We start from the raw sequence: 11,794 nt of genomic DNA on the forward strand, positions 1-11,794 counted from the left end.
ATAGGATTTGAAAAATGCACCATTAGTACCGGTTTGTGGTACGAACCGGTACTAAAGGTCTAACCTTTAGTACCGGTTGGTGCCACGAACCGGCACTAATGCCTCAACCCCGTTAGTACCGGTTCGTGGCACGAACCGGTACTAATGGGCATCGCACCTTTTAGTCCCGGTTCATGACACCAACCGGGACTAAAGGTCCCATTTCAACCGGGAGTAATGCCTGTACGGTGCCCTAGCCACTCGAACTGGGACTAATGCTCACATTAGTCCCCGTTCGTAATGCAACCGGTACTAATGTTTTTTTCTGACCGAACCAAAGCCATGTTTTCTACTAGTGATGGCGGTCCTCAACGTTAACGTCTACCGGGACATGCTCGACTCCGTGAATAGTGCTCACGCCATCTGCCGTGAGCGGTGGTGGCTCCACTTCAATGAGGCGAAGGGCAACCCTCTCTTTGAGATGCTAGAGGCGGAGGACGACAACACGCCGGACCAGCACAACAATCATTTGTTGTCACTGCTGTCTTGCTCACATCGCCCCGCAAAGACGAGGAAGCAAGACCGTCTGGCGCGGGCTCATCTCCGATTGCGATGTCTGACTTCTAGGGTCAGTTCTTTTGGCAGCTTAAGAGCAACTCCAACGCGGCCACCCATTTCGTCCGCGCGTGTTCGTTTGGGTAGGCACGGACAGAAAAGTCGGCCCAACGCGCCGACCCAAACGGACACGCGTCCGCTTTATGTCCGCCTGCCGACCCATTTTTGAGCTGGATTTGCGTCGGCACGGACACGAGATGGACACGCGCGCGCCCGCCTACTCCTCCCACCTGCCCCGTTGGTCGGTGGCACCCTCTACCATTTCCCTCCATTTTCCCCAAAAACCCTCCCGCCCGCCCGTCGGTGACACAAGACGGATGCGGCGCCGAACACTTTGATCGCAAGCGTGGAGGGCATGATGACCAAGAAGGAATCGAGGGAGGAGGAGCGCCGGCGATACAAAGAGGAACAAATGAACGCCTTCATGGAGATCCAAAGAAGGAGGCTTGAGATGGAGGCGGAGAAGCAAACCAAGATGCTAGAGATCGAGGCCGCCAACGCCAAGACCAAGGTGAAAGAAGTGTCTCTCGCGAGCATGACAACGGGGGTGAAGATCATGAAGGTGGATCTCAACACCGTGTAGCCAAGAAAGAGGTCGTGGTTCGAGAAGATGCAGGCTGACATACTCAAGTTTGACGACGAGTGATCTACGGCGGCAAGCGCCATCCTTTTTTGTATTTCAGCAAGTGTGCTGGCATGACCACGGCCACGATGGCGTGGTCGAACTCTCCCACCCTTTTTTTGTGCGCTGGCATGTGTGCCGGCCGCTGGCAAGTGCGGCAGCTGAACTTCGTGTTGTTTTTGTAGATGATCTTGTATGCTGGCGCTGGCATGGTGCCGGCATGAATTTCGGGCGACGACATGGCCGCGGGCCTTTTTCGAAATTTGCGTGCGGACATGAAATGGGTCGTCGCTGTTGGGCGCACTGCCGACCAAATCTTAAAGAGGGCGGACGCCGAGCGGGCGACCGACCCAAACGAACAAAAAACGGACAAATTCGCCGTCTGTTTGGACCGGCGCGTTGGGGTTGCTCTAAAAAGCTGGCCCTTGGATATTTTATTACTTGTTTTTAGGGCCATTTGCTTTTTTTCTAAAAATCAACAAAAAAACCGGTGTTGGTGGCCTTGTTGATGACTCCGGCTGGATGACCATACATTTTCGCGGACATTTGATGATGTCAATTTGATTGATGATTGACGTGAGTTGCCCTAATGCAACCAATCACGCTGGCGACGCATGCCCTTATACTCCAGTTATTTGGACGTGCTGGCAATAAATTTTTTTAGCGGGGTGCTGGCAATATCTAGCGGTGGTCCAGGTCGCACGTGAAGCGAATATCCGCAAAGCTAAAGCCTGACCCCGAGCCAGCCCGTCAGTCAACCCAGCGAACCGAACCGGGCAGGTAAGGCAGACACGGGGGTTTGGAAAGCCTCACGAAACACCATGATCCCAAAGCACACTCGTACGCCTGGCCCTCCTGCCGGCCAATATTGTATAGCACGCGGGGGAGGATCGGTTGCGCGCGATCGACCAGCGAAGCTTCTGCTGGGCAGGATCGCGGGGGGAGATCACGCCTTTACGACACAACAATATATCGTGCCCAGATCTCCCGGGTAGATCCTGCTGTTCTCTCCGTTGTTCGTACCCCAAACCCGATCCATTTGTTTATGTGCTTTGCCTCGTCGGGGTCGACTCATGCCTTTGCTTCCTGACGATTCCCTCGGTGTCGGAGCAAATTGTTTAGCCACCCATCCCAACTAGCGGATGTGTTGAGTCGCGGTTCGCTTCAACCTAGCCGGTGGACGCACCCCTCACAGTGCGTGTGGGAGCTGCGATAGTGGACGACGTCGTTCGTAGAGATGTCTCCCTTCGATTCAAAATACAAGGTGTATTAGAGCATCTACAGTTAAACTTGATAACATTCGTGAACATGTTCGGGTGCGACCTCGGACAGCCCCTCATATTGCTTGTCGGGCGGCCACCCTACTTAAATTAAAATTCTCAAATTCATGCAAATACACGCACGTCCATCACACACGTGTGATATCTAAATAACATATGTTGGTAGAGAAAATACATATTTTGAATATAAAATTTATTTTAAGTGCAAAATTTATTGGTTTTCATTATGGATCCACATATGCTCCACAAGATCATTGAGTAGTTGTAAATGCACCTGATGATCTTTAAGATTCTAATGCATCTGTAGAATGTTGGTACATGATCAAAGTAGTTCATGTAGAGCAACCATGCTTGGTTTGGCTGTGTGCTTCTCAGTTATGCAGAGGCCAGGTGTAATGCTTAAACCGTTTATTATTGAAAACGAGCAGCCTTTTTAGTAATAAATCGTCATTTATCGGAAAAGAGCAGCCTTTTCAGTAATAAATCATCATTTCTCAAAAAAGAGCAGCCGTGCTCCAGAGACCATATCCTAATTCAAAACTCTTCTCCCTTTGTTTGAACCCTTGAATTCAGGATGTGCTCCACCTTCCAGTCCATTTTCGGCTTCATGCTCATGATCATGATCATCTTCACTTCCTCAATTGAATCCGATGAATCAAAGAACTCCTTTTGAATTAATTCATAGAGCTTCATGGGTCCATACTCCTCATCCGATGAACCATCTAAATCCATCACTTTATCTACAAAACAATAACAAAACAATTGGTCGGACAATGTGTCAAACACACAGAGGGCAAGGTCCAGTCTAAGAGTAGTCGGGCGTACCACGACAGCGTCCGGACTGGCGACAATGTCCATGGCGGCGAGGCTAGAGGGGAGGAGTTTTCTGGCGGTGCTGGCAGCGCTGAGGGCTCGATATGGCGACCGAGCAAGGGTGGAGGCAGGGCTAGGGGATGGCCGGCACGTGCGAGGGAGAAGAAAGGAGTGAAAAATGGGTTAGGTCAAGGGAGGGGGGATTTGGTGCAATTTACGATGGGTCCTGCCTCTTGGGTCCAACGTGGCGGACACACCTGGCGTGTCTGGACTTCCTCATATCCGTCCTAGATATGAGCTGGATTTGAGGGATGTCAGTGTGCCCAGACATTTAGGGCGATATGAGGAGCCCATCTGATCGGAATTTTTCGACCGATCAATGACCGGGGCGTCCACTTGTACATATAAGGGGTTTGGGGAGCCAGCTGTAGATGCTCTTAGTTTTTGCAAAAGCCAAACATGTGCATGTATAAAAAACTAAAAAAAACATGTGCATGTATGATCAAATTTATAGAAAAGAATAACAATATTTGCAATACCAATTTTGTATTATTAAATTCATTGTGAAAAATATTTTCATATTTTATTTATTTTGTATTGTAATATTGTATTCTATAATCTTGGTCAAACATACATAAATTTAACTTGCACAAAAATTAATGCACAGTACCTTAGATTCTGGAATAGGGGAGTACTTGCCTACCGGGACGCACCTCCCAGATAAAAAGAAAGAAGAATGAGAGAATCGGGAAGCGCCAGGTGAGAACTAGAACCAGGAATCCGAAGTATCAACCTGTCGAGTACTAGTACTGTCGTAGTATGATTCAGCTCTGCAAAAACGTGCAGTTTATTCGATCTTGAACTAATTGGCAGCACGCCCAGAGCTTAAGTTCATTAAAATTTTCCTTTTTTCAAATTTTTTATAACTGTTTACCAAACTGGTCGTCCGGTGAGCTTAAGTTCAAGAATGGAGGCTCCAAGTTTGATGTTATTGTATTCTCATAGTAATGATGTATTTTATGCTAGCTCCTCGTTACTTTTTTTTGTGAGAAAAACTTGGACAACGCTAACGCCCACACGTGCAATGGGAGTTAAACCCGTCCACACGTCCTATAACACAGACTATGCCATGTCACCGTATGCATGCATGTGAAAATATTTTTGGATTTTTTGTTTTTAAAATATTTTATCTCTTAAATGAAAATTCTGATTGAAGATCCGTTTTCATCATTAAATCCCTCACGACGAGATCTTCGAAACTAGATCTCATATCGATATATTTCGACGAAATTATTTTTTGATTAAAAATTGTCATGTCTATTGCACATGAATTGTCATGATGTTTACACTCAAGTTGCCATGATATGTTTCAGCTATTTTCTTGTACATTTAAAAGTAAATTTTGACATATTATAAAATGGGGAATTAAGAAACTAGACTTGCTATGAACCATAAACTAAAATTGCCATGATACATGCACTTAAAATTGCCCTGGTTCATACAAAAAAAAAATTATGGTCAAAGTACTGGAATTGCTATCATCAAAAAACTAAAATTGTCATGCTCTACAAACTGAAATTCCCACATGGCAATTTTAGTTTAAGCACTATGACAACTACAGTGTAAACATCATGACAACTTTTGAGCAAATAAAAATTTCGTTGAAACATATCAACATGGGATCTAGTTTTAAAGATCTCGTCGAGACGGATTTAATGATGAAAACGGATTTTTAATTCACTTTTTTAATTAAGAGATAAACTATTTTTTAAGCCAAAAACCAAAAAGATTTCTGCTGATGTCATCTGTTCATACGTGGCAAAATGAGTGGTTATAAAGGCATGTGGGCGATGTGCAAACGCCCACATGTGTGGGCGTTAGTTTTTCCGAAAAACTTTCGATCTATTCATTAACTGTCAAGATAGTACAAAGAAATACAGAAATAAAAAATACATCCAGGCCCATAGACCATATAGCGACCGCTACAAGCATTGAAGCGAGCCGAATGTGCACCGCCATCATTGCCCCTCCCTTATCAGAGCCAAACAAATCTTGTTGTAGTAAACAGTCAAAAAATCGTCATGCTAAGGCCACATGGGACCAACGCAGCAGAATAGCAATCAACACCGATGAAGAGAAACTTAGATCGGAAGGATCAAACTTGTAGTTACATGAACAAAGACAGGATCCACCGAAGACAAACGCCGATTGAATCCCGTGAGATCCACCGGAGACAAACCTCCACGCGCCCTCCGAAGATGCTAGAATCACCATCGGACGGGCACTAAGCAGGAAAAACTTTATTCCATCTTCAGAGAGCTGTCGTCGCCTCTACTAATTTTATTGTTGATTCCAAATGATACCAAGAGATCTAAAAGTCAACAAAAAACTACCTCACGTACGTAGCAAAATTTATGAAGAACCAATGCTTTACTTATCGGAAATCATAAAATTTTATGTCAGATTTTTAAGCACGACAAATCTGACGTTTTGGGTGACAAATTATGTTGTCCCCTGCATAGCAATTTCCTTCAGCAAAGGTGGATAATCCCGACAAAAACTGAGTATGAAAAAAATTTAGCATGCTTGTGACAACATAATTTACCATCAAAACATCAGATTTTCCATGCTTAAAAATCTGACATTTGTAACGAATTATTTATTAGCAGATTTCCTGCTATATTTATTGTGGTAGTATTGAATAGTGACTTAAAGAAGAGTATCTACTTGCAAATTACTCTCCTAAGTAACCAGGGAGACAATTGATGGCAAAGATCCTAGGAGATCACCACCTAACTAATTAAAATGCATTGCCCGCTTTTAAAATTCCTGGATTTTTATTTCAAGCGATATGGTTTTGGGGCACATGGTGTTCACTATATTCAAAAGATGGCCATGCCACTAGAATACTAGATGTAATTTTAAAATTTGAGGCAAGAAAAAGCTTGGGAGAGCAAGTCTCCCTTTTAATAAAGAGTTGGGATATATTGGCCTGCAAGGAGATCTCTCCCTTTCATTTTAAAAGAGGTTGTGTGCATCATCCAATCAACCCTCTCTCTCTCCTCCTAGCTAGCTAGCTTGTTCATCTTGTTCTTCCAAGTCTTCCTGCTAGGTCTCTCTTCGGGGATATGAGTGGGAACAACTTTGGGGACAGCATGGGGTGGGGTAGATCGCCCGGCTCCAGGAAGGGCAAGAGAGGCGGCGGCAGCAGCGGCGGCAGTGGCGCCGACAAGCCGAAGCAGCCGCAGCGGGGGCTCGGCGTGGCGCAGCTCGAGAAGATTAGGTTACAGAGCGAAATGGCTGAGTACTTCCATCCTCTTGGTGGTCAGCCACCCAGCTTGATCCACAGAACGGCCAGCCTCAATTTGGTGAGTGAAGACACATCTTGCAAAGCTGAAGCGAACATATGTGTATATGCATATTTTGTGTGTATGGATTTGCTTGCGATTTTCGTAAGATTGGGCGTTTCTGATTCCTTGCGTCTTTGGAATGGATCTATCGAGCAGGAGGATACGCGGGCGTCAACGTCCTCGCTCTCATCGTCCCCATCGTCCCCCTTCCATGCTACCGCCGTCTCGTCGGCCTTCCCGGTCCATCCGAATTTCGGGGTAGGCTGTCATCTTTTCCCCTTCATGTTGTTTCAGGAAGAAATTAATTGGTATAAGAAAAACTTGATATAGGTACTCGTTATATGTATATATATGTGGAAGCAGTAGAAGTAAGTACTGATCTTCATCTTTTGCGAGTGAACAAGTACTGATATTCTTTTCACCAAAGTGAGATTTTGAGTTTTCTTCGTGATAAACAGTGAAGAAACTACTTGTCTTTGAATTGTTTCAAAACAAAAATGAACAATCATTCTTTCCCGATTTTGAAATGTTGCAAAGCCTGGGGTGAAAAAAGGGGAGAAATGATGTGGTTACAGGATGCAATTTCCTCTTCAGTTAATTTTAGATTTGTTTCCAGTTAGGTGTGCTAGTTCTGCCTGTTCTCTTTCTTCTTCACTCGTTCTTAATTTGTACTACTACTACTTATTTTCTCCTTGATCATAGATATCGCCATTATCGCGTTATCTAAGCAGTTATCCTGACAAGGATCTCGTCCGTACTGTTTTCATGATACGAAAAATCTACATGATTAAACTTTCTCTGATCACGTCATTTGTTTAATTATCATCAGCTTTCGTGCTGTATGTATCTTGTTTGTTCTTCCATATGCGCGTGAGCTACATATCAAGATCTCTTACGACATCTCTGGCTTTATCATGCACAGTTAGCATATGCGGAGAGAGGAGACGCGCGATACGGTGAATTCCAGACTCCCATCGTCAGGTACTGCACACAACTTCAGTAGTCCTTGAATTTACCCGGAATAACAAGCTACAGCTCCAACTAACAACTGCAACATCTGCATATGCCTGCCAACCAGATCTCCAAGCAGCAACACTATCTACGGGCCACCACATTACGCGCATCCTGGTGTCACATTGCCACTGTTTGCACCAGAGGTATGTCTCTCTAGATGCAGATCATGGAGACAGATGGACGAGTTGAATGGCTGATCAAACAGCATTATACACTGCGAAGTTATCTTTTTGACTCATGTGGTTCTTAACCATTTTTATTTTCTGTAGGAATCTACCGGTCTGAGAGGGCACCATGACCGGAGCCGGTCGGCTGATTCGACGAGTATGAACTCCGACGATCCAGAAGACGTGGATCTCGAGCTCAAGCTATGATCCACAAATGTTCTTCTCCTTCTTACGTTCATCTCTCCTCTGATCTTATACGACAGTTCCTTTCTTTAGCCTTCATGGGGTTTTCCTTCCTTGTGGTGCAATAAGTTTCTGAATTGGTGCCACTAGCTAGAACCAAGGATTTGCCAGCTTGTGTAATGCGCAAAAGATAAAAAGAGAGGAATAGCAATTCACATTATTTTTTACGTCAAGACATGATGTTGTATGGGTATGGCCATATGGATGCAAGTCGTTTTGATTGTACTACTATACAAACATAGATGTGTTGACTCTTGCCTGAAACTGCATGCTAGCATACACTGACACAGTTTCGTACATGATTGCTATTAATTTATGCTATGCAATTTTCATCACTGCTGAGCTCAGAGAGAATGTTCATATGCGCATGAGCACTTGCATCGCAGACCTTTTGTTTTATCCAGAAGCACAAGATGGAAATAGAATAATAACCCACTTTATCAATGCACTATCTCATGCACAGCTGTATTTTGTACTACTAGATGTAATGCAGCCTGTGTAAGCTGTTCCATTATTAGTTGTTTGGTGTCCTTATAATCAACAGAAGATCTATGATCTCTCTGTGAATGTGTATGTCAGTGTCTGGTGACTCTGGTCATGTGTCGATCTGGCTATGGATCTAGTGGATGATAATACATATGCATATCTATTAATGTTAATTAATTACAGGTAGTATTTTGTCATGCATGCTTTCAGTTATACCAGGTGGATATATCCATGAGATTTGATCCTTGTCGACGTCTCTGTATAGTATGTACATTTAATCTGATAAAGAGTTTTGAAACATATATATTACTACCTTTGTATCAAAATATAAGACGTTTTTGTAGGCCATTTTATAGCCTACCAAACCGTCTTGTATTTTTTTGATACGGAGGTAATACTTTGGAAAAAGCAAACTGATAAAGGGTCACGGTTTCAAACAGTTAATTAAGATATTGTTATATGTCTGACATGTGACATAATTATGACAAATTCATGGATAATTTGTATGTGTTATAGACATCTTAGAAATGCAGATCCACACAATGCAGGTGGGAGTGTGGCTCGGTTAACTTTTCCAGGGGATATCAACACACTGGAGCAAGCTAGCTCATCCATGGATCACAAATGGTAACACATATAACTTGCTTGCCTTTGAAATCTACTTTTCCATGTCTATGTATCAACTTAACTGCATCCACATATCCTATAACACAATCTAGAGACCATCCACACAATGGGAAATATATAACAACTTTTTTCGCCTTTGAAACCTAGTTTGCCCTACGTGTTCATCAGCTTAACTACATCCATAATGCACATCTAAAATTTTGAATTATATATGTCTGAATCTATAACACCTATCAATGAAATGGTGAGACTATTAATTTCCCTTACTTTAAATACCATGTATATATGCAGATATTATTGTAGCTTTTGCACGCTGATCAAAATACCATCCATACTATTAAAGCTCATCAAGCTAGCCTAGGCTGCCCGTGATGGGGAGTGTTATATACTAGTATCATGCATGCGATACTAGTGTATGATAGTACTTTCATGATGTATATATAGTATCATAAGTTAGTATCTTAGATTGCCTTATTAATTTCCATTCATGACATAAAGTAGTATAACATTTAATATGATACAGTATCATGATATATATATGATATCGCATACTCTCTTTCCTCATTTAATTGTATGCCACATCATCAAAAAAGTCTAGTTGGCATGCATGATAATATGACTGTATAAATGTTCAAGATAAGCTACTTTACATTTGTCAGGCTAGTTTGGTGGCGGACCTAGATCTTGAGCCATGGAGGTGCTAACCTTTACATCCACACAAAAAATGCGGTGTATAACCTTGAAAAATTGTCAGTTTGGCAGTTTAATCCTAGAATACCCATAGAATTGGACAAACTAGTGTTATGGGGTGCCAGGGCACCTACGACACCCCCACTGGTTTGCTTATATAGGGTTTTCATCTTGATTCTACTTTCCTCAGTGCGTATGCGTTGAACCCATTAGAAACTAATACTACCTCTTGTAAACTAATATAAGATGTATACCATTTAATAGAAAAGGAGTTCTTCACTTTTTTTCACTTAACACCTCTCTAAAAATGATTATGCGACTAGGTGATCCAACAGACAACCAACAAAAATTGTGGCTATCATTTTACAAAATAATAATAAAAAACAGTCATGCCCCTATATATGCGATGCTCTTTTGCAGTTTGTCAGATTACTATCTAGCAGCAGTACGCTAGCTATTATAGTTCTCGAGCAATTTTAACATGATCCCTCTTATCTTCTCTTTTTATGTGAGAGGTCTATAATAGATCTGAGTCATTGATTTTATTTAGTGGGTTTGATTAACTCTTATGTTCCTATTATCTCCCATGTGAAAAGAGGAGGTAAGAGAGATGCAATGTAGGAGGCTGAATTTATATAGATATATGTATTATCCTCGTTGATGGACATATAAGTTGTGTAGTATCTTTTGTGAACAAAGAGTTGACGCGTGAGGAACATGCTTTTACAATGATTAAAAAATGCGCTGATACTTTTCGCTCCCCCAATTGATACGGTCTGATCCTCTCTATAGAAAAGCCTGATTCGTTCTGATCACAAATTATTTGGTACCTGCAGACTAATGATGCACCCTTCGTGCTACCTTTGCATTGAACCGGTCAGACCCGAGCCATGGCTCCCGAGTACAGCTAGTGTAAGTATTATATAATCAAACCAGATCATCCTGTCAATCTCCATCCAATTAAGCGCGTAGGTATCTTCACGGACAGATCCGACTCATGCTTGGCATGCATGATCGATGAGGCCGGCTTTGCTGTCCCCCCAGGGCCGGATCGGCTTTCATGGTCGGATCGACTCAAGTTGCACAAATCCCAAATGGTACTTTTCAATCAAATCTTTTCGGTCATCATCGCGTGCATGTGTCGCGCGCTGCATGCATGGATTATATAAAGAGAAAAAGAAAGCTCTACACATTTGCAACTCGATCGATCCCTAACTAACATGAGTTCATCCTCTTGTGAAAAGCACTCTCTGCCTCGTCTCCCTCCCCCACCCCCATATATATCGTACTGCGTAAAACTGACAGGAACATGATGATATTTTATACGCGTGTTTCACCCGCTGGGCGTGCATGCATGCACGTTACCTGCAGCAAGCTGCATGCCAATGGACTAGACCGCGCCCATCGCCTAGCAAAAGGGTTTAGGCCATCTCCAATGCAAACCCCTAAAACGGACACGGTATTCGTCCGCCAACAATGATATGGGAGCCGGCCATTCAATCACACCCGCATACATTTTAAATCAAATTTAAATAAAACAGACACATTTTATCAAACACGATGGATTCACTAAAGTTTGGTTATAATGTATGTCGTCGTCTGTGTCGTCTTCGTTGCCGGAGTGGTCCCTCGAGCGGCGGAATGGTGTGGGGGCGCAGCAGTCCTGCCCGGCCGCCTCCTGGCGCTTGTGGCGGAACCGCTCCAGTTCCGCCACAGCTAACACCGACCCAGGCCGGGGAGCCTTGCCCTTGTCCCTACCAGAGGCGGCGGCGGTCTCACTGGGAGACCACTGCTCGCCGATCTTGGCGAGCTCCCCATCGAGGCCGCGATGTCGTCATGCGGCCGTCTCGGCGGTGTTGAGCGACCGCTCAAGGGCCCGGACCTCCACGAGGTCGGGGTCCGCACGAC

At 43.7% G+C, this 11,794-nt stretch overlaps 1 protein-coding gene across 1 annotated transcript; it reads left to right on the top strand.

Moving 5' to 3' along the window:
* The first annotated feature begins 6,337 nt into the window (after positions 1 to 6,337).
* Positions 6,338 to 8,256, top strand: LOC123058508 (protein SPEAR3). Its single transcript, XM_044481223.1, has 5 exons — positions 6,338 to 6,677; positions 6,816 to 6,917; positions 7,582 to 7,640; positions 7,738 to 7,816; positions 7,943 to 8,256. The coding sequence occupies exons 1-5, from the start codon at positions 6,438 to 6,440 to the stop codon at positions 8,045 to 8,047; spliced, it is 585 nt and encodes a 194-aa protein (XP_044337158.1). The 5' UTR covers positions 6,338 to 6,437; the 3' UTR covers positions 8,048 to 8,256.
* Positions 8,257 to 11,794: the final 3,538 nt, after the last annotated feature.

This window comes from Triticum aestivum, chromosome 3A (genome assembly GCF_018294505.1).
Source record: "Triticum aestivum cultivar Chinese Spring chromosome 3A, IWGSC CS RefSeq v2.1, whole genome shotgun sequence".
In the NCBI taxonomy this organism is placed as follows: Eukaryota; Viridiplantae; Streptophyta; class Magnoliopsida; order Poales; family Poaceae; genus Triticum; species Triticum aestivum.

Coding starts and splice junctions, on each gene's coding strand:
- LOC123058508 (XM_044481223.1), top strand. CDS start 6,438: ATGAGTGGGAACAACTTTGGGGACAGCATGGGGTGGGGTAGATCGCCC. Junction 6,678..6,815: donor GAACGGCCAGCCTCAATTTG/GTGAGTGAAGAC, acceptor TCTATCGAGCAG/GAGGATACGCGGGCGTCAAC. Junction 7,817..7,942: donor TGCCACTGTTTGCACCAGAG/GTATGTCTCTCT, acceptor TATTTTCTGTAG/GAATCTACCGGTCTGAGAGG.